Source organism: Hetaerina americana, unplaced genomic scaffold (assembly GCF_022747635.1).
Source record: "Hetaerina americana unplaced genomic scaffold, ioHetAmer1.1.p SCAF_1, whole genome shotgun sequence".
In the NCBI taxonomy this organism is placed as follows: Eukaryota; Metazoa; Arthropoda; class Insecta; order Odonata; family Calopterygidae; genus Hetaerina; species Hetaerina americana.
In genome coordinates this window covers 40,849,489-40,876,983 of record NW_027286069.1, presented here as the reverse complement: position 1 = coordinate 40,876,983, position 27,495 = coordinate 40,849,489, and the positions used below count along the sequence as shown (strand labels likewise).

The following is a 27,495-nucleotide window of genomic DNA, read 5'->3' as shown; positions in this document are numbered from 1 at the left end:
GCACATTTCAAACTTGAAAGTATAGTCATGGCCGAACGTTACCGACATTACTATGGATTAAGTATCGAATGGCGCTTAGCATACGTAATGGTAGGTCATAATAGGGAGCCTAGGGAATTGCAACGGCAGCGGGTGTTAGTACAGCTCTCTTTATCATCAAAATTCAGATAGTTGTAATGTGCTAGTAATACTGATTTCAGTTTAAAATGATAAAAAAAAAATATTGTCATTACTTATCGTTTTGTCTGATGCAATCGAAAATTGTGTGAGGGAAGAAAGATTTCAATCTGTCAGAACACTTGTCCATTTCTCTTACTTTCTCCGGATGACCTAGAGCCTCAATAATTCTCTCGGAGTCATAGGTATCTCTTGTCCTATACTTTTCGAAACCCTTAGTCTCGCTTTACTAGATTCCATATTTCATATAATGATTCTAATTTTATGTGAGAGTAGCAGTGGCAAATCCCTGAATTTTTGTCGTTCACTTTCCGGAACAGTTTAAATGAAAAGTTAAATCCAAATAACCAAAAAAATTAGCTCTGTGCCATATCCATGAAAATGTGATGGTTCCGTCCCTTCACTTCGATCAAGTGCCTGCTTTATTTTCAACCTCTCCGAGCAATTTGAAATGCGGATTCGAATCATAAATCTTTAGCCTTAGAGAAACACGAAGAAAGAAACAGGCCTGAATGCTCTTCCCATTCGAGTGCTTCCAGGGCTCTTTCGTGGTCGTGGGTAGACCTCGATTATGGTCATTCTTTTAGTGACCATATCGGGAATGGATCGGTAAGCAGTGGGAGACCCAATGCCGTGACACCGGATGGCGACAGTACAAGAAGGAATTTGACGAGAACGTCGCCTTCGTTAACGTCTCGGTCGAGAAGAAGAGGTGTGTTTGGGAGGATTTTGAGGGAAGGCGTGCGAGGCGAGCAGAGAAGTGGGGGAGGACGAAAAGCATTTTCCCATCGTCGCAAAAATGCGATTGGCTCTCGTTGACAGTGCCCTTGCGTGGTGACTGACTGACTGTCCGGTTGGCCCTATTCCCTTCCGACTTGTTATTATTGTGGGTGAGATTCTGAGGGAGTAAACAAGGCGGCGACTGCTTGGGTTCACGCTATCAGTTGTGGCTTCGTGGAAATGCGAGCTGTGGACGGGAAGGGGAGGCTAGAAATAGATGGATAAGCGGGAGTGTCGTGGACTGCTAAGTGTGAAATAGAGTCGCAAAAGCATCGATACATCGTATTTGTTACGTCAATGGTCCACTTCACATTCCACATCAAACTATTGCATTGTCATTTGAAGACATATTTACATTGTGTATATCTCCACCACCTTTAATTCTGCATGGACAATATATCTTTAGGTTTGATTATATCAAAATATTCGCCCTAAATATCATTGCCTCTTTTACGGAGGGTCAATAACGCTCAAATTTTGCAGCCCATATTTATACTGAACAGGGAATTTTTCTCATTGTGAAGTATAGTTTCCTCTACCTCTGTGTGTATGAAAAAATTAAAATCCTGTATGTAGACCCCGCATGTGTGAAGAGGAAATGGTGGATCACCATGAAATTATTTTAAGAATAGGAATGAGCTTTGGATTACCACTTATTGCTTACATCGTCGTTACGTACGCGGTAAAATGAACCGCCTCATTACAAGCTAAATATTGTGTAAACTGTGTGTTTAAACTGTCTTCAAGCGCTTTATTGTAATCATTGCGTTCCATATTTTATTATGGCAAGATTAAGTATACAGGGTTATAAGTTCGCCTCCAAATTCATCCGAAAAGATGGAGGAATGTGTTGACTATTATTAATGGAAGATGTTAAAAACTTTTACGGTTTCTATTTTTGTTTCATTCTCACCAGGACAGTCGGTGGTATTATTTTTTTCGTTGGCAATTTAAAAAATACAGTTGAACGTTCTTCATTATTGCTCGGATGTCCGTGTTTTACTCAAGGTGTCCGGCGACACTTATCAATTGGACACACTTCATGCCCCATTTAGAAGTTAATCCTTGTTTAACTGCCATTAGAATTACAAAATTTTAAAAATCCACCAGGTGTACATCGTCGACCACGGCAACTCCTTCGTACGTGTCTATCCTTAATATCACCCCCTGCCAGTTCTCCAGCCTTCCTTGACTTTCCAAACTTCCCTCCTTTTAAGTGAATCAGCACAATACCTTCGGGTGAGGCCGGAATGTTTCCTCAAGACATAATGGAATTCTCAGGCTGACACGGAAGATTTTCAATTGAGTGAGTGTGAGGAGGCACTCGTTCCCTGACTTGAAATTCAGCGAAGATAGAGACGATGCCTATGGAAAAGTACTTGTATATTTTATATGAGTTAGTGTAAGAGAAAGTGTTGGAGTGAACTTCCGAAGCAATTAATACCTCTTTCTTCGGCTCCGCTTGCGCTTCTTCACCAGATAAATAAATGTCTTAATCTGATCGAAAATTCATGAAAGTGCATAAGAGACAATGTCGATGGGATTGCATGTTGGGTCATCATATTCATTTACCGTTCGAGAAAACATACCATATTAACTGCAAAAGAAATGCGTGATTATAGCATTTTTCTCCGCTTTGTCAGTCCATCCATCAAAGTAAAACCCACAATTACTTAACCATCATAATTCGTCAAATGCTATGAATAACAAATCATTAATTAACCGTAATGCATTAAATATTTTGTAGCTATGTAAGTAATCATGTAATATACATACTTAAGATTGTACTTTACTATTGAAATGCTTTCATTTCATTTTTCGTTGACCCACATTTTCGTCTGTTTCCGTAGAACATTTCTTCAACATGTTATCATAGAACTTTTAATGACTTGTACTTGAAAACTTTTGTCTGTTTTAGTAAGGTAATTACGCGTGATACGTTTCTTTGGCCACTTAAAGGGATTTGCTGTGTACATGCTACATATATCAAGTGCAGCAAAGACATTACATTACAGTCATGATATCATACTGTTATCTCGTAATAGCCGCGCCATACTAAGTGTGTACTTTCCTAATGTGACGTTTATGCTTTCACTTCAGCTCATTTCCTTGAAAATTTCATTTAAAATGTTTAAGTTGACACAATATGAATAATTCTATCGTTAGGACACTAAGGCAATTGTAGCAATGTAATACGGAGCGTGTTCTCAAGCGAACAGCGTTAGTGTTGGCTCGCGAAGAATATCACATGACACCGACGCCATCGAGGTGTATCTTGTTTGCATAACACGCATATTTCTTTTATTGTTTTATCTTTGAAATCTTCATCCCATAAGTAATAAAAAATCGACGATCAAAACTGACAAAAATGTGTTGTGGCATTTAATCAATCAGATATTTAATATCGCCGTGCGCATGTTTTTTTGGATTTGGGTGCACAATACCTGAACGGCGATGAGAATTATCTAAGAATGCTGGGAATAAAATTAATTAACACTTTTCTGCTGCTTCTTCGCGCCTGAATAAGTATTCGTTTCCTATTGAAGCCACAGCGCAACCTTTCGCAGCCCGTTTTGCACATAGGAGCAATGGGAATGCCATAAAAATTAATTTCAACAAGTCGTTAAATATATCAGTCTGTAATGGTGGTGTATACCTTTTTAAATCGTTGTGTTATCTTACTCATTTCACTCTCCATTATGTAAAAAAATATCTATTTACCTACGTCATCATCGAATTTTAACAATTTATTTTTGTAAATCTCTGACCTTGATTATTCCTTCAAAAAGCTGTAATGAAAGAAGGAATAAAGAAAAATGGGTATCATAGTGTTTAACTGTTGAAGTTTACTAAATGATTGAACAGTAGCTGAAATTCATTAAGCTATAAATCACGAGGTGATCGTTGAATTTTGTCTCTGATTTGTCGGAGGTAACGACTGTTCAACTGGCCTCTATAATTAGCCAACTTAGGGCATTGAATTTCAGATTGCATTAACCGTACAAAATTCAAAGAGAACATTTTGCTCCTTACATTTGCGCTTTCTGGTCCAACAGGAGTATCAGCTGAACTAGCAGAATTTATTTTTCCGTTCACATGTCGGGCTCCGGAAATCTTATTTCCGGTTCTTTTATCACAATATCACGAGATTCTTTTCCGTTCGTCCAGCTTCCATTCTTGACCAATTAGATCGGACTGTGTGTCATAAGGTTTATTGTTTCGTCTAAATCGTAGTTTTATAGTATGAAGGAAATTTGTTTGGTCTTCTATAACTTTTGCTAATACTTGTTATTTTTTGTTAAAGTTAACTTACGCTAATTTGACTTTTCTTGAATACTACCTTGATCAAAAGGTTCCCGGAATAACCACCGTGTGGCGCTCCCATCGTTCCGATTTGAGTTCTGTTTTTTTTGTTAAATTGGTACATCTGTTGTTGATATTCCCTTTAAATCTTAGTGTCATAACTTGACATTTGCAAAAGTTACGGTCGGTTTTCGGTATGTCCATCAGTGCTTCCTGCGATTTTTCCATTACTTCCTCTCGGCTGCTAAAACGCGTTCCCCGTAATGGTTTTTTAACTCGATTGAACAGAAAGAAGTCACAGGGAGCCAAATCAGGTGAATTCGGTGGCTGTTGGATGGTATTTGTTGCATTTTTCGTCAAAAAATTACGAATAATGATAGCACTGTGCGACGGTGCGTTATCATGGTGCAAAATCCACGAGTTTTCTGCCCACATTTCTGGTCTCTTTCGGCGAATTGCTTCACGCAAACGTCTCATAACGCCCAAATAATACTCTTTGTTTACTGTCTGGCCTTCTGGCGAAAATTCATGATGCACTACACCGTTGTAATCCTTGAAAACCGTCAGCATTGCCTTCTTTTTTGACTGAAAACGACGTGGTTTTTTTGGTCTCGGCTCATTTGGTGAACGCCATTCACTTGCCTGATGTCTGGATTGCGTGTCGTACTCATAAACCCACGTCTCGTCTCCAGTAATGATCCTTTTGATGAATGTGGGATCGGATTCAGCCTCGCAAATCATGTCTTTTGCGACGTCAACACGGTCTCTTTTTTGCATGAAATTGAGGTCTTTTGGCACCAACTTTGCCGCTACACGACGGAAACCCAAATCATTAACCACAATGTCTTGGGCGGATCCATAGGCAATGTTCAAGTCCTCCGCTATTTCTCTGATGGTTAATTTGCGGTTATTGACCAACATTTCTTTTACTTTATCAATTTTTTCACCGACTTTCGATGTCGATGGTCTGCCACTGCGTTCATCATCTTCGATTGACTCACGACCACTTCTGAACCGCTCGTGCCACTGGTAAACGACCGTTTTTTTTAGAGAATCGTTGCCGAAACACTTTTCCAACATTTCCAACGTCCGTGCGCCACTAAATCCGTTTTTTACGCAAAATTTAATACAAGTTCGTTGTTGCAAATTTAAATCCATTTCTGAAATTGTAAAAAATCGCCAACACACACAGAGATAGATGTACTCTTGGCTACGTAACTTTTGCAAATGTCAAGTTATGACACTAAGATTTAAAGGGAATATCAACAACAGATGTACCAATTTAACAAAAAAACAGAACTCAAATCGGAACGATGGGAGCGCCACACGGTGGTTATTCCGGGAACTTTTTGATCAAGGTAGTATTATGTATCTTTGTTCTTATAATTACTATGTCGGAGCAGATCTTCTTTTTCTTTATCTTCATCATCATTTCTATCAACAATTATCTATTCATCACGTCTTACGTTCACTTGCTTCCATCAGGATACAAAATTTCTCCGGTAATTTCTACCAACGCTATCCGTCTCATCTGCTTCTACAAGATACCACGCCAGCCGCCGAAGGGCGTGTGGCTGGTAGGGCATCAGCCATGCATCTACAAATATTAATTCATACATGTGTTTGAATATATATTTGCAATTATTCTAAAACACTCATATGCCTACACATACACGTACATGGCTATATGCACCATGTGATAATTGGTGTATTTGAATCAATCATTAATATTGAGTCTTTAGGTAAATATATTCTGGTGCTTGGCTTAAATGTTGTTGGTTCGATTCTGTATCATGTGAGAGAAGAACGAGCACTTAAATTTGTCGATGACGATATCTATCTCTCTAATTATATCTCGGTCGTCGAATCTGCCAATATATTTTGGTGCCATAATAATACCCTTCACTTTACTAGGAAATTCAAGCGTCATGTACTTGTCCCCCAAGATACTTGTCACATTTTTTTCTGTTCATTGTAAATTTGCACAATCTATTGGATGATTTCTGAAGCTAATGTAAGAAGACCATAATGATTTTGCGGTCATTCCCTAAGGATTTGCACACATTCCATTTCGTTAATGCTCGGCATTCTTTGACATCATTACCTTTTAAGCTATTTTTCAAATTTGAGCGAATTGTTTTTTGTCTTCCTGACGTCGCTCTGACATCTTTGTTATACAATCCTGGATTCATATTACTTCGTTGGAATTTTTATGGAATTAACGCGTCTATTCCGTCACGTAGAATATTTAAAACCTTCTTCCAACAAGACTTCTTCTGTTTCAGCGATATGAGTTTCCAACCTGAATAATTTTACCTAACCATCCTAAGTGATATTGGTACTTTAAATATCCATTTCTTTCGATTGTTTACTGCACGCACAGGCTCGTATGAAGTAAATATTTTTCATGTAGGCTGGAAATTTAATCTAGGCGCGATGTAAAAAGAATACATAAGGAATAATTAAAAGTTTATGGTGAAAAACGAATTCCAGCAACGACCTTCGGGCTCACGTCGCTAATTCATTTAACAGAGGGAGCAATGAATGTGCATAACTTCTCAACTAGTTGTTTATACTATTCTCTCGATACAAATATAGTTAATTATTTTGACTCCCGAATACGTCATCCAAGTGATAGAGCATTGAATCAACAACCAAATAACGGAACGGATATCAATGGAGGATATCGTAATGAATCGTGTTGAATGACGTACATAAGTTTCCACTAAGACGTTGCAGGAACTGTAAATTTAAAAAAAATAGCGCATAGTTTTATTTTTAAAATATTCTGCGAAGGACTTAAATCTTTAAATTTCTCTTTTAAACGCTTCGCAGTAATGTGAAAGTTAAAACAAGATAAATACTCTTCCGATTCCATTACGCAGCTTAAATCGATGAACAAAAAGGTTCCAAAGAAAGATTTTCCCAATTAAATGCAGAACGTTAATATAATATTTCAATCGTCAGTGACTCGTACTATAATGTTGTTCCTTGCGTTTGCAGTCCAATAATGAGGAGGAGGTCAGCGAGACTGAGGAGCTCCACGAGGAGGCCGAGGAGGAAGAGGACGGTCTCTCTCGGATACCAATGGAAACGCTTGACGCGGAAGCGATAGCCAAGCTTAAGAAGGTAAGCCCGTCGGTTTCCAATCCCTAGGTGTGACAGATAAATTACATATACCAACGACATCGTTCTCTTTGGGCGTAGGCAAATCCAAAGAACCCTACTTTTGGCAGATTTCAGGAATCCTAATACTTTTAACTTATTGCTGCTATAATCCTCAGTTATTGCATGCTTCTATCGTCTCTGTTAAATTCACACTTTTTCTTCATGTTGGGTTTTCTCTTCCCGAGATTTTTGATACTCCTCATCATTTGAGATTATTTTGCCAGATACACTTACTTCTCTCACAAACCATTTACTCTTCCTTGACCAAGTCAGCGTAGCACACTGATTTCATAATTGTCTCCTACCAGTTTAATCTATATTCTTCAATTATCCTCTCATTCCCCACATCTCCTATTTTTACCACAAACCCTTAGCAAGTGCTTATCCCATGACCGCCGCGTTCAGTCAGAATTAATGCTCATCATGGCATCCATTGTTCAAACATTCTCACTGCCTTAACCATCTCAGTTTCAATCAAACACTACATAATTTTACTGTGGAAATCGTAATAATGCTATCTAGAAAAGTCTCCATATCCAATTCATCTGAGGCAATATCACCAATATTATTCTGGATTATAGTTATCCTTTATATGCAATTCCGAAATACTTTCTTTCATCTCTATCATTTATAATTTTCTTTAAAATTATTATGCATAATATTTTATTCTTTTGTCATTCATAATCCCTTACTTTGTTTGGAATATTGTTGCATTTATTTTTTTAAGCGCTATACGCTAGCTTTATCCTGAGCTCTTTGAGTTCGTAGATGAATTCATCCACTTTTATACTTTCTTTACACTCACCGGGTGAACAATTAACTGTTTCATTCCAAAACTTTCGTTCTCCCGACCAAACTTTTTAGATGTCCACTCTCAGCAATATACCATTTGAAACCTTCCTTAGCAACACTTACCTTTCCGCTTTCGATAAATTTGTCCCGTTCCGCCGGGCTCGATAAGAAGGTTTTTTCATTATTCTGTGAAATTGGTTTTTGGAATTTTCATTAATGGCCTGTTGTCATGCTTCTATTAACAACTTCCTGTTCATAAAATAAGCCGCTTATAACTCTCTCTAATTTCCACCTAGCGATAACTACTTTTTTATTTATAATGGGTTGAATGATGTAAATAAAAGCTGTTTGAACGAAATGCTAAAAAATTTTTATTATATGCTTGGAATATATTACGTGGATTTACTTTGAAAGCGATGATACTGACGTTTTAGCGAATACATCACGTTCTTCAGCATTGGTTTACTAATGCAGATATCAAAGTATTGCCATTTGGGAAGTCATTGGAGTAAATTTAGTTTTAAGCTTAATAAGAGATTGACGCTCCGGAGGAACGTTTGCGTGCACTCAATTTCTGTCGCAACATAATAATGATAAATAGTAGTAAATATTCTGTCGCAATATAACAGTAGAGAATAAGTAAGGAGAGAACTGGTTAGCGATGGAAGTTTGACATCTGAGATCGACTCAAGTCAGACAAGAATGAAGAAGGATATGCCCTAACTCAGGGCAGACAAATATTTGCGGTAATCCTATTTGTTTTTATGATAGCGTTTTGACTTTAATTTTTAATGTGTATTTTTCGCACACCGCTTTTATTGATTTCTCATTTTACAGTTTATTCCGCGACTCTTTATTGATAGCATTATCTTTTTTCCCTGTGTTCCAGTGTCGAGCAGCATTATGACGAAATGTGTATAATCAATTTTCCACCTTCGCAAAGTCGAGTATAGACTCACGGTTAGAGCGACTTTCCAGCCACTATCAATGCCTTCGGAGCAGTTCCAATTCGTCGTCCTCTTTCTCCAGTGCCCTTCCCACCGCAGCAGCGCCTCGTTGTGCCTATCCCACGCTCCCATCGTCCAGTCTCCCGTTCCCGCCCGCCTCCTCGGGCGAAAACGGAGGCTTTCGATCATTTTCCTTTGATGACGACCGGTGGCCGACCGCTTGAGGAGCGACAAATGAATTTAGTTCTCGTGTGGGTCTATTTTTAAATTTATATGTGCATATTGTCGGCAAGACGGCGCCTTCGACAGTCGCAAAATACATACGTCTGTCTTCACTTGTCATCAAGGGCGAAGACTTTTCATTCCCCCTCGGGGAGATCATGGAGACAGATGGGTGGAGTATTCCTCCGTTTCCTTGATCGTCCGTAAATTGGAGACGTGTCTTTCTTTCCTTCCAATAATAATATATGGCTCATCTATTTTGGTAAATTCTTCTAAAAACTCATTAAACTGTTCAGCATCTAGCGAACACTTTTTGAAGTGTGAAATTTCAGATATTTTATATAACAAATGTGTGTCTCTCCTCCAATTTTTCACACTGATAAATTTTCGACTCTACCTAAGATAAAAGAGGAATTTTTCGGGGAGAAATTTTGTTTAGATTTTACAAGTGTTTCAACTAAAGTGAGACTTCTTTTTTTCTTGATACGAATTTTGTTATAAATAAAGCTTATTTGTACTTATGTTCATGAATACACCTTCAAATATCCTGCGTGTTACTGGCTATTATTTTTAGTTGCCTTTATTCTCGGGAGGTTTCTATTCGTTAATCAACCCCATGATGAAATTCTTCTTCCAGAAACTTAATTCCCTTGAAAACTCAACTGCCTGACTTTGTCTAAGCTATGTGAATTCAAATTAACGGAAACATCAATTTTTACTAAATACTCATGCGAAGCAATTGCAATGGGACAGTGAGCGGTAAGTCCGCATTACATATGGAGCAATCGTCTGAGGATGTTAATGATATTATATAACATTTTTATCATCAAAATTCAAGAAATCACACACCTTAAACACATCTTGCTAATTAATTGGAAAATGATTATGATGACGAGGTATCACCGTATCGCAGCTGAAGTGAGCGCGATGATTCTGAAGCGTATAATTGATTGTTAGAGAAACTGTTTTTATTTTACATCCATCCTCTACCATTTGTTCTTATCTTTGTTGAAATTTAGACGGGTCTTCAGCTATTAATGGGTGTATTGATTCGCTGGTGGTGAAAACAGCTTTGAGGGTCGCATTGCATTGCCTACTCATCTTTGGAGTTTCTGTATAAGGTCGACCAACTGAAATCATCGAAATGCCGTGGAAACCTGAGAACAAACAAACAACGGAGGGAGTTTCTGTCCACGAACCATTATCTTTTCAACTTCTTAGTTCTTTAGTAGGTGTGTCCTTTCCGCCTGGATCCAGTCCAAGTTTTCATTTTTCAATTTGAAATGATCTCGGTTCAACTACAGACAAGTCTATTTTGAAGTAAAATAAAAAGCGAATTTGACAATTAGAGTCTGTTTTGCGGGTTTACTGATAATTTGGATATTCTGTTTTCCTTATAAAGGAACGCTGTAAACATGATATATTAAAATGAATTTTTTCCGATTATTACTTTAGATTATTGCTTGTTTGTCGTCAGTTTTCTGTCAGCTGCTAGGGTAAGCATGCATATAACATATGTAGTGGTCACCCTAGAAAGAGGCACTTCCATCATCTGGGAAAAAATTGCCCTCCTTTCAACTCAAGGCTTGAGAGGCATTGGTTGGGCAAATAGTTCGGCCCATTACATTTTTATGATATGCTTAAAACTTTGATACGGACCTTGCAAAATTGTAGACAAGGTAAAACTAATGCCGTATCATGTTAGTAGTTCTTTCCTTCTTGAAAATTTCCATTGCCTTTAAACTAATTATGTCTTTGATTATAATGTCGATGTTCATCATAGTTAAAAGTACGATAATAATATAGGATTTGTTCTCTCCGGTTTTGCTATTTAATATGCATAAGATATTTAGAGACGCGGGAGAGAGTTTGGTTCTTTAATAAATGCACATCAGTACATTCCCGTGATGAAAAATGGGTACGGTATTGGCTCCATTACAAATGAGATGTAATTAAAAATTTCTTTCTCTTTATGATAACTGAATCGTACTAATTGTGTCTACTGAAACTCACTCAGCAGGCAGATAGGAATTTATTTTGTAATAACGAAGTTATTCTTTGAAATGTCTCTAAGCCTTTTTGTCTTTCCTGTGTGCGTATTCTCTCCATTTCCATTTGCATTCTCTAGACGGTCGTTGGATTTCGAACGTGCGTAGAGCCTCGAGGTCCATATCAAAGTTTTCTATTTCTCTTAAATGTGACTAAATAGTCATTTGGGTGTCCTTCTGTTGGGCTCAGCATTTTAGTGTAGACAAACCGGTTTTTTATGCCTCTATGAAATAATATAGTTTTTATTGAAATAAAATGCTAATCATTCTTTTCAAAATAATTCGGAAATTTATAATATGCCATTCTATCACTGCTCTCACAGAAATAATGGATCAGTGTGAGAGTTACACATAGGTGAAATTGTTTCCCTGTTTTCAAGTTTTTCTCGTTTCATGGAGGTTTTTTATTTCCGTCTCAAGCGAGAAGCAAATAATACTTTCCCATTCAATTTGTTTTCAGCATCCGTTGCAAAGTTCTGATGGCTGGAATGTTTTCTTAAATGTGTGTGTGCGCAACGCTAGCACAGGACGCTCGCAATGCATATAATTACATTCTGTTGTTTTGGGCTTCCTACGATTTTTGTATTTCTGCAGTTGATTTTGGTTTTATAATTACATGCTTCTTAATTTACATAAATACCCACGCATGTATGTGCTTGCTTGATAACTGCATACTTATGGAGGATTCGCATTATTTTTACATTTACATGGTACCCCACAAGCTGCCGCAAAGGCGTGTGGCGGGGGGGTGTTAGGTCACCACCTGTAAAAAGGAACAAAACTACATGCAAAAACAGCACATACATGCAAAACTAGACCCACGGTGGCGCACACAGTCATGCAAAAATCTCTTCATCCCACACGCATGCGAACACATACACCATAAACCAACAAACAATTGCACCCTAGGATGCAGCATAAAATCCATTCAACAACGTGCAACCCAGAATATATGAAAAGTAAGAATGCGAAACTCCACCACCTTCTATATTCCTTTCCTTATTCTAAGTATAGGTCACCCCTCTCCTTCATGGGTTAAACGGAAGAAGGGACCGTTAGGTCTCAATTTCGCCCAAATAAAGACATCTATCTATCTATCCTTCTTAAAAAAACTCGCGGCTGACGATTGACATCATAAGACGTGTTCCTTCAGATCAAACCCTTCGTTCGTTACATAGTGACCAAATTTCGACGGTTGGTAAAGTTTTGTTTGCGTGCAATGCTAATCCGGGGGATGTTGTTAAACAGAACATTCTCCGCGGTAAACGGGCACGAAACCGGTTACTGAAAATGGATATGCGTCCAATTGCTCATCTCTCTTGTAACTGTTCTAAAAGGTGTTTCTCCTTAAAAAACAATTGATAAATAATCTTCACTTATTCTTTCGACTATATTTGAACTTCTCCCGTAAAACGTAAGAGATTTTAGGCTCATGCCCGATTTTTTGTCAGGTTCAGTCCGCAATACTCTTAATTACCATTCTGAATGTGGTGATTATTTGAGTCTTCACTATCATCATTAAGCGTTTGAATCTCTTTGACAGCACGATTCGCACGCCGATACGCAGAAAAACTAATGTCTGGAATAATTTTTCGAGTGCTATGATGTATTGTAGCATTTAAACTAAACAAGTGTTTTCTTTGATGGACCAGACATTGATTTTTTTACTCTATCAAGTAAACCACGTGGTCATATCGAAGGGCCATTACATTTTGTTATGACGATAAAATAATTTGCATGTGCTGTAGAAGGTAGTGCACTCGTATAAGGTATAATTGCAGACATAGCATATTCGATGTTAAAGATTAAAAGATCTCCATAATATACGCGTGTTTCAGGAAGAGTTTTAGGCATTTGGATTTAAGAAAGCCATTCATTGAGGTATGCGAAAACCAAAGTGAATTGCCGTTTAATAATTCCATCAAATAGCGAATTGATAGTATTTACCTTGAAATTTAATAAAACAGGATGGCAGGCCCCATTTTCATGGGAAGTTTAACCAATACGCAAGGGCACGAGACACTTGGTGGCGACCCAGCCTTGGCATCGCTCTCCTATATTGTGTCACTTACGCCATCGAGTCTCGCCACTGAAGTTTCTGTTCCGGTTGAAACCAAAATGGATGCGAACAAAATGGAAAATGGACCACTTATCAAAGATTTTATTCAAGCTGGGGATGATGTACCCATGCTACAACATGACCCTAGAACAGGCTAACCACCTATCTGGCTTCGGCGGACTTCGTCAGCAGTCAATTCCCTCCTGTCTCCGGAGGGTATTACCATGAAACATGATGGTTGCCTCTGGTTTGCAAGTATATCATTGAAAAATTGCAAACGAGAAAAATGAGCAACGAAATGAGAAGCGAAACGCAGTAATCAGGAGATATTTTTGAGGACTTGCTTTTTTTACAATAGATGCTTTGAGCAGTTGTTGATCTGGTTTAAAGAATGTTTTTTAAATCTTTCCTACAAAACGTATTCATCCTTATCCTCTCTTAAGTTTATATTTAATGCTTAAATGTTACCGTGACTGTAAACAGGTAAAAACGTTAAGAAATTGTTTTTCATTATACAAAACGTCTCATAGAAATTTGTTTTTAATTTTTTTGCTTATACAATATGACGCGTTTATGTTATTCGATTGCATTTCTCCACGCCTGCACTTCATCTAGTAATCAAGTGACTATTTTTATAAAGCTAGGCTGCGTGGTGTGTTTGGATGATTTAGAGACTACTTAATGACTAACTGATATTATTTTTAAAAATAATAATCTGTGTGGAAAACAGTGGCAGCCATTGATTTTCTTGCACGAAAATGACTAATTTTTTGTGAGTGAACTTACCTCGGCCCCAATACACTAATAAGCGTACTGGAAAGAGTTAACCAATACAATTTGTGAAGAATATTCTCAGTTGAATCGACTTCGCTTGTTTGTCTGTGCGCACCTGTGTATTATAATGGCGGGTGTAGTTGAGTAGATGTCGACCAAAGAAAATGGGAACCCATTTTACGAAGTATCCACCGTGCCGCGCCCACACTCGTCTCACTCTTCACTTTCCCTGGTCCCACTAAACTCCTGTTCCACCCTATCCTCGCCTTCCCTGCCCCCCTCCCCTCCGACCCGGGGGTTGGAGCCAAGGCTCTCTGGCAGCCCGCCCTCTCTCCTTTTGAAGGGTCCATTAAAAATTGGTTCGGACACGTGATGACCCCATAAAAAATAAGGGGAACACCGGTTATTAGATTCCGTTTATAAATATTTTTTTATAATTTTTATCGCCAGGTTATCGCTTCACAAAATTAAGGTTTCCTACCTTCTACGCGTATTTCTCATTGGTCCTATTTTTTTTATTTTGACCCAGACGTTGTGCGAGGGACGGAGAGAGAGGGAGAGCACGATCTCTCTAAGTAAGGATTTTGGCCGTTTTTAAGTCTCCTCACCTCACCCTCAAGGGTTGTCGGATGCCTCACATGTTTCATTATTATTTCATATTTTATGGCATTGTCCGAGAAATCGACCTTTTCTCAGAATTTATCGTCGCCTCTTGGAAGGGGGATTATAAAAGTGAGAATGAAATGAAGGGGGACGGAGGGTCGTAAAAACCTCCACAAGTGAGAGCGTCAGTTTGATAAGGAAAAAGGTGGATCGTGGGGGTGGAGGTAAGGAGAGGACGGGAAGGTGGGTGGGGGCAGGACGTTACTCGAACACGCCTCGACGGGGGAGGTGTATAATCATTAATATAATAGTTTCTCTCACTGCAGACTAATTAATCAAGTTCACCTTAAAACACGCAATTTTATGGCGTTGCTTAATATCTCCTCAACAATGCGTTCCCCGCGGATGTGCCTCGCCTACACTTGGAGATAGAATCATCTCAGGTACGCTCTTCGCGGTCGTCGCAGAAATTGTTGTGGTATGATATGAAGTGACTTTGAATTTCCCTTTGTCGATTTTGTGTTACGAGTATCTTTACGACCAGATTTTATTGCGCCACGTGTGGGTTTTTCTACCTTTGGGTTCAATAAAAAACTGTACTTTAATTATATGATATCTTCGCGATTGCACATGCTAACCCAATTATGCCCATAGATGACGATATTTACGGCAGAGTTTAATACTCGCGCATTTATTCAACAGGGTTTGTTCCTACACGTTTAAGTATTTTGTTCCCATACGTTTGGCAAGGAAAATTATAATGCTTAGAGACAGAGAATAGAGTATGGTATCTAGATAAGTGCCGCTAAGTCACGAGAGTTAGTAAAATACCTATGTAATGGTTTGAAATTCCTAGATTATGCAAAGTGATCGTCCAGCGCAAAAGTTTCGGTTTCGACTTTTGTCCCTTTCATGGCAGTTGTGTTGCCTTGGATTTTTCAAATGATATATAAGATTATCGCGATAATCTCTACAATGTACGTCACTCTTGTATTACCTTTACTTAGGCTAATTTAAATTTTCTTTAGGAAATGAAGTAATTTTAAATGGATTTGATCCGGAAGTATTTGTACCTACAACATTGGGATCTTCTGAGCATGCAATGATCCCATCGATACTGATGGAATGCATACAAATTCGAAGAACCACGGGAGTCGTCGCGACAGTTACTTTGACGGTGTCATCTTCCAATGGACAGAGACATGCAGAAAATGGTGAAAATTTGTAACGAAATGATTTTTACACTGTTAAATTTAAGGAATGCATTTACTTAGTATTCCTCGTGTTAAAATTAATTTTATCGTGGTGTTCAGTCTTGTATGGCAATCCCAGTTGTATGCCATGGAAGTATTGAAGTCTATTGATTTTCCGATACCGCCATCAAAATGATGGAGAATTGGACTTCCTGGCGTTTTACTGTATGTATTGTTCAATTCTTTCGTAATCTTCTTTTCTCAATTAACCTCGCTAAAGCTGAAAAGCAAAATTTAATGTGACCCATTCCCAGGGTAATGTTTACAGTTTTTTACTGAAATATAACATCCTTTGTCGCTTATTTTCAAATGTAGCTCTGGAAGTGTTCCGAACACGTGATATATCCTTTTCGTTTGTCTTTGGAAAATTACATAAAAAATTGGACGCCTATTCTTGTTGATGAGGAACGGGAGCCGGTTGTATGTGCTTGACGGCAGCGAACGGACTGAAACACTGCCGAATGGCTTCTTTTGGTTTAGGCTGTAAACCATATAAGTAATGGGGTCGATGTATAGCAATAGGAAGACTCGCTAACTCGAATATCTCCCGAGCATGCAAGTGTTGAAATGCACCCATTCTAGGGTATCTATCGACCCAAAAATATCGATCGCTTGTCGATATAATCTTGTAGGTATTCCTAGTTTTTTCGCAGTAAAAATGTATCACAACTAAAAGTATTTTTCGTTTCCAGAGGGAGTGTTGGCACGTTGATTATTACGATGGTCGTTTCGAATATTATTACCAACATCTGGGGAAAACACCTTGCCATTTGACATGTTAGCATTTATGTCATAACTTATCCAAAATATGTGACTATTTACCCGGCTATGGTCAAAGTGGACCCCGTTCTTGGCTAAAGACACCTAAGCTACTCTTCTACAAAACGACTTTTAATGACTTGCATGTATTATAAACCATTTTACATCTTGGGGATTACATTCTTTGCCGCTGGAATATCTTTATTGCGTAAAATGATCTTAACTGGCCAAAGTAGTCGTACCCTAAATGGAAGATGCCACTTAGAGATACTGAGGAAGCTTACTTATTACTTTTGCTCATTATATATATATATATATATATATATATATATATATATATATATATATATATATATATATATATATATATATATATATATATACACACACACATATATATGAATAAACTTGAAGCACACCTTTTTGAAAAAAGTTTGTAATCGAAGAGAACTTCCATTGCCTGATTGTTCTTCACCGTTACTCATGCCATCGTGAAAGTTACCTCGAGAGATGAAATTCATGGCGCAATTGTACATTAAATTTCGAGCATTCTTAAAGGGCCATTTTACTTTTCTTGTGCCGGGTGGGTAAACCTCTCCATTTGGTTTCCAGACGAAAACTTCTTGTTGATACAAAGAATTTATTCTTTCGCCGCTTAGAAGGATTATCCTTTCGTTCGTTTGAAAGATTCTTTAATGGAATGACTTAAATTAGTGTCCCGACTCCAAATACGGCAGTCTCTCTTACGATTTCAGTCCAAGGGCGGGTGTTAATTATTATCACGCCGGCGGCTTGGGGATTATTCTGGGCTAGCAAAAATATTTCCTGCGTTTTTCTTATAGCGTGACTTATCTCGCAGTACGAGGGACGGAAAAAGGAGAAATTTAATGGTCACTGACGGTTAATTAAGGCCAATAAAATGCCAAAACCTAGATCACGCACATCACGTTAAAGCTCTGTTACCGAGCGGCGCTCCTTCATTTTCGTCGTCATTGAAGAATAAGTGGATGCGTCCGTGCAAGCGGCTGTAGCGGAAGCAATTAATATCAGGCGGAGAGAAAGAGAGAGAGAGCTGTTCTCTCGCATTCGGAGGTGTAGTAAAAGTTTCAAGCTGTGAAATCGTCATTTTGAAATTTGATTTTTTGTATTGGCAATAAGTAAGTGTACTGAGTGGGCGTTTCGAGAAAGAATGACTGCTGGTGCTGCATTTTTTCTGATGAAATGTATCTAGCATCCTTTGTATAATGGTGTATAATACAAATCACTGCAAACTGCCATCTTATGGTTTCGTCGGGACATTTCTAGAGGGAATATCTTTTCGTGACTTGCTCTAAAAATATAAAGTTTCCTTCCTTTCATCTTTCATTAATATTAACTGTTGAATAATATCAAGCTAGCGAATTTATGATTTTCCAGAATTTCTCTGTGAGACTAGGTAAGAAAATATCTTAACTTTTAACTTACTTCCATGTTATGGAAACGTTACAATTCTTTAAAACTTAATGAATTAGTAATGAAAAATTATTTTAAGAGAGACTGATTGGTTGGATTTAGAATATTTGAAGACTTTACTAGAACGTTGAGCGAAACTCATTTAGCGGCAAAAGGGTAACCACTTACCGCAGTTTTGAGACATCTTTATCTTATTCGCTATCCTCGCGTTGCCATTGTGGTGACTTTTATGTAAGTTGTTCGATTTAAAATTTTTAATTTTAAGTTTTTAACAAATATTATAATAACCTGATAGCAGCTGGTAAACATTCTCTATAAGAAAATAGTTCTCAGACATCTGGCTGGTTAATTACCTTAGGAGTGGAAGGAAAAATGAAATCATATGCAATTCACTCATATTTAAAATATAGATCATCATCTTAAGCCGAATGCAAGCTATTGGTACTAATGTGCGGAAAATTTAGTTCAAAAGATACTAGTGAGTAAATTTTAATAGCTACAATTCAAGCAAGGGCTAGAGTGTTATGGCACTATCAGGGTTATTTCCATCTCTGCTTATTATTTTAATTTTGTTGCAGTTTTCCTGCGTTTGTATGCATAGAACCCAAAAATCGCAATTCTTAACGGAAAAAATTTCTTATCTGCAAATGCCAATACTAATGGCGTAAATTCAGCTAAAATGATTTTAAAATAGCTACTTAATATTTATTCCTATATTTTTAAGCACAAAGCAAGTGAGAGTTGAGGTAAATTTTCGGCGCGGTATTATTCATCATGGTCAGATATTATTAATATATTGATACCTCTCATTAAAGATAAAACATTATTTCAATGGCTTGCGTATTTTCCCAAAGACACGGAGGATAACCCATTCAATATGCAAGGCGTTTAGCATTTTGTTTTTCAGTAAGTCACTTATTTATTAGTGATTGAGATTATCCATCCAAAAGAACTCACAGTGTTGCGCCGACAGTATATACATGTAATTCATGTCCTCTGTAGATGAGCCCTACATATTAACTCGAGGTCTGCCTAACGGTGTGTGACAAGACATATTCGGTGAATGTACCATTGGAAAGGACTGATGTTTGGGAAAGATAGCTATGATGTTATTAGTTAAGGGGGCGCGAGAATGTTGTGGTAAATAATTCAGCTTTAGAATTTACGTATTCCCAATTAATTATTTTATATTTTTCCACAGCTCGAATGGAAAAAATACCTACGCTTGATATTTCGCAACCACGTACTGTTACCGGAAGAAACAACCTGAGTATCAGGGATTTGGCATCTGTTTCTTTAGTTTTGTACGGTGATAGGATTGGCAAAAATAGGTGGCCATTCCGGGCCCTCACTATGATTGTCTTTTAATTGTTTACCGTCACGCTGATTGTTAATTTGATTTTTCTTGCAGGAGAGAGATGAAAGGGAAGAGATCGAAAGGGAACTGAAGGTGACGCAGGAACTGCTCCTGCGGAGGGCCGCCGCGGGGGTCGCAGGCGGTCCCATGGGCGTCGGAGTGATGGGAGTCGGCGTTGTTGGCAGGGGAGGAGGAGGCGGCGAAGACGAGGATGAGGAAGACTTGGACGACGAAGAATCTAATACCCACCACGGCCAGCCGACTGACCATCACCGCCCGCTCATACAAAACCACCATTCTCTCCTCTCTTCCTCCTCCGCCGCCTCCACCACATCTTCCGCATCCTCATCCCCGCAGCAGGCGATGATGGGCGGCGGAGTCGTGGCGACCGGTGGCGTCGGGAGCGTGGGGATCGTCTCCTCCAACGTCCCAACGAGCGTCCCCTCCAACATCGGCGTCGCGGACCTACAGCTCCGTACGCCCCCGCCGCCCCCGCCACCTCCGCCGCCGATGCACGCGCCGCCTCCATCGACTTCCGCGCCGGCGCTCAGCTTTTCCATCCCGGCGCCCTCGCCGCTTGCCCCACCACACCCGCTCGCCCTCACCTTCGGTAACGGCACAGCCCATGGGGCCCTCGGCGGTGGCCTGCACCACTCGCCGCATGGAAACGGCCTCCCGCACCTTCCGCATTCTCAGCATCCACTGCTGTCGCACCACCAACAGAACAGTGGTAGTAATCACCAGCCGCCGCCCCCCGCATACCCCACCTCTTCGCCCTCCGCCGCAACGCCCACGTCCACCCAGTCTTCGTCGGCGGCCGCGGCGGCAGCGGCCGCGGCAGCCGCCCTCCACAACTCGATCTCCTCGGCGTCCTCGCATTCTTCGGAGTCGTCGACATCTTCATCCCAGCAGACGTGGAGTTTTGAGGAGCAGTTCAAACAGGTGCGTCAGGCAAGTGACTCGTTCCTTTTTTTCTTTCTTCTACACGCTATCAATTGCATGTATTATATTTGCATATTATTATGAGGGAAAAATGAGGTGATTACAGTCGATCTGGTTCAAGAGCTCGCTTAACTTCGAACATTATCCCGGAAGTCATCGGTGATGACTGTGGTAGCTTTTCGTTTCAAGTAGTCTTCTTTTTAAAACTGCACCCAAGTCACCTTGTTTTACTCGAAAGTGTGGAAATGCTAATACATATTGATGTGTGAAAATTGTCTCATATCCATTATATTAAATTAAGTTTTGTTTTTATGCATTCATTGCTCAATGTACTTGAATACTTTTGGCACCTGAGATTCGGATGTTGTCAGTTAGATGAATTCCACACATTTCTTTCTCTTCCCTATAGCATTCTCGGTTAAGTGCAAGCAAGAGATTCAAAGGTGGAACTTAGTGTTTATTTATACCTCGTTGCTAAATATATTGGTGCAAGGACGAAATCAGGGAAAATGTCCTTTTATAGTGGTGTGCAGCTCTTATTGCATCATTGACGAAATGACCGATGACCGGTTGAGGATTGAAGCCATGAAATGAATTGCCGAAATTTTTATGTTTACCAAATAAAATTTTAGAACCCTCTTCGTTTTACCTTTTGAATTCCAGCCCCTGTTATATATAGTACCTAATAAGCCGTGCGGCACTTAGGAAAACGTGTTCCAAGCTCGGTTTTCCGAGTTCGACACGAAACGCCAGAAAAAGCGTTCTGCCGCCTTATTGTCGTTGGGTCACGGTTAGGTCATCTTAGGTGTGAGTCTTTGACTTGCTGCTTTGACATGCTTGACTGCATGCGAGCATGAGCAGCCTTATGATCGTTTATTTTAAATAGCGCTTCCGTTCGGTTTTTAAGTATCCGGGAATATGGCCTTCTCAATATACTGCCCTAGGAATAGATAGAGGAAAGAAATAGGGCCTTTCCCCCGTCCTTATCTCTTTCCCGGCCTTCACCTCTCCCCCCACTTCCCCGCGATAAAATCTGAAATGGAGTATGACCCGCTTGAGTACAACTGCCGTTAATTATGGTGACGATGGCACCAAGCGTCAGCCTCGGGCTCTCATTCCGGAGTTAATTACGGTAATGGCTAAAGAGGATTTCTCGGTTGTAGGAAGGAAGAAGGCACGGGAGGGGATGGGGAAGCTCGAGGAGGGGAGTTAAGGGGAAATAGTAGTCAACGGGGACAGTTATGGGAAAAGTTTAAAGGAGCGGACAACGGAATGGTGGAGAGGGGGCGCAAACATGTGTGTATGCGGGGAGGTTAAGGAGGGGGAAAGGAAGAAAGGTATGGGCGTTGGGCCTGGCATAAGGGGGCGGAGTGGGGTTTTATATGTACCGAGAGATGGCGTTCGGGAGTTTCGCTCGTAAAGGTGAGCTATCGCTTCGAGGTGGCGTCGCCATCCAGTTTTGGGACGAAGCCAGAGGGTTTTGAGGAGGTGGAATAATCACGTGAGCCAAGTGAACTTGGAGTGGGGCCTCTATAGCCTTAGAACTCTCAACGCCCGCTAGTTTCGCCGATTAGGGTTCCAACCATCGGAAGTTACTGTATGGACGTTACGTCGATATCCTAAGTTTATGTTTTCAAGCAGCCAGAGCGGCCGGGGATGCGTCAGCTTAGGGATTGGGCTTTTGAGAATTAGGGGATGGATTCTAAATGGAATACGGGCTGGATTTGGTTAAGATTTACCTGTTTAGCTTTCAATGCTTTTTCAAGTTACTAATTTTTGAATTTATATTATGTAGGGGACGACAAAAAGCAATGTCAAGATTTTCCAGTGTCACAATAAGATTTTATTTGGACCGTTGTCTTTGATATAGGGCTTTCTTTGTTTTATATGTTTATCGCGCCATACCAAAAGTTATATTGCATTCAGTTACCAATGACTCACAGGCTAGACAGTGAGTGCGCTACCCAAGGGGTTGCCAGGGTTGGCAAATTTTCGTCTTCTTTGAAATATTCTCTTGACGATTTTAACTTTCACGTAGTTTCTTAGCTGCATATATTTAAAATTCTCGTAAAATAAAAATGTTCTTGTGGAAATATTAGGTGGGGCATCCTGACGCTCGTAATGTGCATTTATAAGCACGTATCCATTGAACTAAAAATGAGCCATAAGCAATTTTTGTAATGGGTAGACTGAATGACTTTGGTGAGGCATCTTGCTATGATATGCTAGAAAGTTTTTGGTTCGAGGTTTCCACCATAAAAAGTAATTGATTATTAGATTGTTTGAATACGGGCGAGGAGTATTTACGACGCAGTTCAGGCTCTGCCTGTTGATGGAATATTCATCAGTCATATCTCACCTTTCAACTCATTTCTGTCTTTGTAGTTATGAAATTGTTTGTACTTATGTGCTAAATTATTTATTTCCCCGTTGTCTCGTGCCTGGCCCCTATTTCTCGTCCACTAAAGACGTACGGTATGGCCTTCCGCGTCTCATTCCTTCTTGACCAGCGTTATCATCAAGCGCTTCTACATCCTACACAATGATTTCTCTCGTTTGCGTTTCCCCAAAATATACATTATGAATTTTAATGATAACGTTCTAGCTTCTACTTCCATTTTACTCTTTCCTCGAAAAGCCTTTCGTCTTTTTAATGGTATTTTTTTCTCTTAGCGACTGTCCAGTGTGTCTATAATTTTCTTCCGTCCATCACCAGTACGTATTGTTCCCTAGAAATCGACTCAACCTTGCTGAAAGATCGGCTTGTGCCTTACGTGGGCCAAAGCATACCGACCTCTCTCTCAGTAGTTTTCATCTTCTTTGTGAAGTTCTTTGACATAATCTCTGTCTTACCCGCCCTCTTTTTACAATCCTAGTGGATTCTGCCACTTCCTTTCACAGCGGATCAAACACTTCACTTAGGTGTCTTCTAGTGGATTTAGCGAGTTTTTCATTATGGTATAATTGGCGTTGCTCGTGCTGCAGTGTTTAAGGAAGTAAAAAACTATTGCTTGTGACCTTACCAGGTTCTTCTCTTTTCAAGAAGCGATGTCACCATTTCATTCCTCTCGTCCTGGTTCATTCTTAATATGATATCATAATGGTTAGACCAAGTTTAGTTGTTTGTGCATGGGAAATTAAAAAAATGCTGAAATTTGTCATTTTCTTCATCTGATTAGCCCGGTCTAAATTCAGGATTAAATTGAGTTTAGTTCATTACGCTCGAGTGTAGTGTTCTTTAGACAAATTAACGTGTTTTTGATGGAATTGTTATAATATGAATTATCTGAAGGATGAAGTCTTATTATTTCCCTATTAAGAGTAAGAGGTATATTACTGAAATTCACAAGGTAATATTTTGTTGTCAATTGTGAACAGAATTAAGCAGTTTTCTTATAAACTGTTACCCTTAATCTTTTAAAAAAGTTTTTTTTTACGGATTAACTGATGGTTTTGCCAGTCTATACCAAGAAATATGTAGGTCATATGGGGGAAGTTATGAATTCCGACCCTACAAACCTGCTACTTTTTGTGAGTCGATAGTGCTAGTTGACTTTCTGTTGTTTATTATCTATCTATCCGGTCTGGATGTAGGCATTCAGACAATGCGTCTGACCAAGAGGCCTAAGAGTTGATCAAATCTAGATTGAGCTACTTTAGTCAATCAGTGGAAAAGAGTTTCCTTCATTATCTGTTTATCATAGGTTTGCATGGATGTGTTGATTTTGCATGTGGTTTTGTTCCCTTTTACAGGTGGTGACCTAACACCACCCGCCACACGCCCTTGCGGCGGCATGCGGGGTATTATGTATATGTAGACCTATAGTATAGTAGTATAGTAATTACTGGTATAGTATAGTGTAGAGTAATTACCATATAGTGTAGAGTAATATTATCCAAACTTGCAAACGTATATAATGGAATATTTTGCTGTCTCAAACTTGCCTCCATTCTTTCCGGCATTGCTGTTGCTGGTTCTAATCTTCCTCCTTCATCACCAGCCCTTCTACATCCCCAATTCTCGTTCCTCTTTTACACCCGAACTTCACTCCGTCTATCCCAAAAAAATAATAATAACTAGGGCGTTCTTCGCCCCCACTCCCAACCCATCAAACGCCCTCCTCTGCCCTTGTCCAATCCTATCCTTCCCCTTTCTCGCTCTCATCCCGAATGGATGCACCGACCAATGTCTGACGGCATTGCAGCGTGCGTCGTAACTCAAGTGGTGACGGAGGTGGTGCCAAGGGGTGAATGGGCGGGGGCGGGTGGCTTGGGCTTTGTGCATGGTGGAATAATCGAGGAGCAAGGGAAGGTGTGCAGGATGTATGGAAATGGTGGCCAGGTGAGGTTGTAAACATTCAACCATTCTCTATCTTTGCTCATTTTTCATCAGCTGGCATCACTGGAGGTAACCATTTAAAATCGGCATGTTTTTGCAATTGTAGGCCTATGATGCATCCTGAAGCTGTATTTAACAAGGAATGTACAAAACTATTTAAGTAGTCACTCTATATCTAGTTATTTTTTCGTGTAAAAAAATAAACTTTGTTTCTTGGCATTAATTTCAACCTTCCGTTAAAAATATTGAGCAAGATCGCTTAGCAGTTACGTATTAAAGAAGCGCGTCGAGGGACATTATACCAAGTATTTATTTTGCAACGGGAATGAAATTATGGGTTTTTATCAGGTAACCTTTTTTATGGTAAAGCCGATATAAATATTTTTTCTTTTCATACGTTGTTGAAATGTATTCCTTTGAAATTAGTGCATGAAGAGAAGAATACTAAGCATATCTGATGGGACTTGAATAATATGATCGTTGCATTTAAATCCACCTTTTTCATAGTTGCCGCATTTTTCTTCAAGTCTGTGAAACACAAAAAATATTGTAATAAATACAGTATGCTCCGATCTTAGTAATAAAACTCAGCCTTAGGATTTCACATTCTTAGATTTTCAAATGAATTGGCTCCAAATGGATTAAATTGATTATGAATTGATCCCAAATATATACTGTGCTCAAGGTTATCATTTGAAAGATTTGAGAACTTTCGTAGGGGAGAAGATAACCATCAACTGGATTATTTTAATTTAATACTTAAGGGACAATTATCTTTCTTCCCTACATTTCTATGTAATTTTTTTTTCCCCGATAAATACATTTTTTAATAATGGTAGTCATGTAACCGCTACTTCTCAATTCAACCTTAAAAACGGGCCAGAATGGGGAGATGAGTTAGATGAAGAATGTGGCATCTGGAAGATGTTGGCATACCACGACTTCCACAGCCTCCTCTGTCCCCCACTTCAAGTTTGTACTGAAATATTGATCAAATCTGCCACCGCTGGGATTATACCCTTGAAGTACTATTAAAAGGTAATTTAGTTTAAAAAGAATTTTATGCTAGTTTTAGATTAGGAACGAAAAGAGTAGAAGTCGAAAATGGAACTGGAAATGTGTACAGAAAATATTTCATTTGGACGAACTAACATCAGAAATCAATCTTCAGTCAGACCATCTGATTTTTTCTCAGCAACGTTTAATCACCGCTGTATTTGTGTGCATTTACCTTTCAAAATCTAAAGAATAGGATAGCCATGTCTCCTCCCTTCTATTCTGTCATTCTCCCTCCCCCTCCTGTCTCTCTCCCTTCACGATGAAGCGGCGTTGCCGTCGTGCTGGTCTGGACCGGAGGGGTGATTGGGGATGGCGGTGGAAAGGGTGTCTCCCGCCGCCGTCACCCCTTGGGAGGGATTCCATTCACTTTCTATCGTCCGCCCCCCTTTTTAAAAAGCCGAGGCGATGGACCAGGAGAGCGTAGCAGATGAGCACATCGGAGGAAGAGATGGGGCGGGGAGGGGGGTGGTCGGAGTGAAAGAGAGGGTGCAGGGATGGATGTAGGGAAGGGAGAAGGAGGGAATCTGTTGCAGATGGAGGGTTTTGGATCTCAGGGTGAGCGCGCGAGTGTGCTATACGGGAAGTTGGGAGAGGAGGGAGGCTTAAAAATAAAAGGCTCTGGAGGCCGACAAGAGGGCGGGGGAGGAGGTACACCCTTCCCTCTCTACCGGCCCCCTTCGCACAACCCCCGTGTGAGACCTGCTACGCGTCCCTCACGCTCTGGTCCAAACCTCCCCCCACCATTTCACACTCCCTGCCTCTTCCCCACTCGCTCACTGAGGATATGCGGCTGCACTCCCCCATCCCGTATAGTCTGTCGAAGGGTGACTTTAGGAGATTAGGGTAGGACATGGTCTCATTCTGTTGTGCCGCTCTGCTCTAACACGAGTTGGGCGATTTTATGGAGGTACAGTCCTATAATGACTCTGTGGTCTACCGTTTGAGACCATATATATCCATATTTTTTATTGAAATGATGACTTGTTTCATCTCTAATTTGATTTTTTATTCAGTTGTATCTCTTTGGAGTCTTAAAAAACGATTAATGCGATGGTGATCAGAAAATTCTTCTTTTTTGATGTTAAGTTATCAATTTCATCTGTTTTCATGTGTTGATGGACCATTTATTTGGCTAATATAAATTTAGCAAAATTAAGAACCTTAAATCCTTGTATAGTATAGTAGTATTTCCCCCAATTTTCCAGTACCGAAAAGTGTCTCGTTATATTTTTCGGTACATTCAACGATACTACAGTGTTGTTTAATCAATTACAGAGTTCCAAATGGCTACGTTAGAAAATTCTGAATAGACAGCTCTGATGTCCGTTATGAAATATAATTGACAAGAAATAGCGCATCTTTAATCTCATAGGTGGACTGTGAATACGCTCCTTAAAATGGAAAGCTTGAATAAATGGACATGTAGAAATATCTACATGGGAATATGTAAACATTTTCAAA

General features: G+C 39.6%; 1 protein-coding gene across 1 annotated transcript in view; it reads left to right on the top strand.

The window, feature by feature from the left end:
- LOC139697481 (trithorax group protein osa-like) overlaps window positions 1–27,495 on the top strand; it is a 477,855-nt gene that overhangs the window by 118,306 nt on the left and 332,054 nt on the right. Inside the window, exons 2-3 of the mRNA XM_071596207.1 lie at window positions 7,264–7,389; window positions 19,749–20,636. Coding sequence (XP_071452308.1) covers window positions 7,264–7,389; window positions 19,749–20,636 — 1,014 coding nt within the window. The remainder of the gene's footprint in view (window positions 1–7,263; window positions 7,390–19,748; window positions 20,637–27,495) is intronic.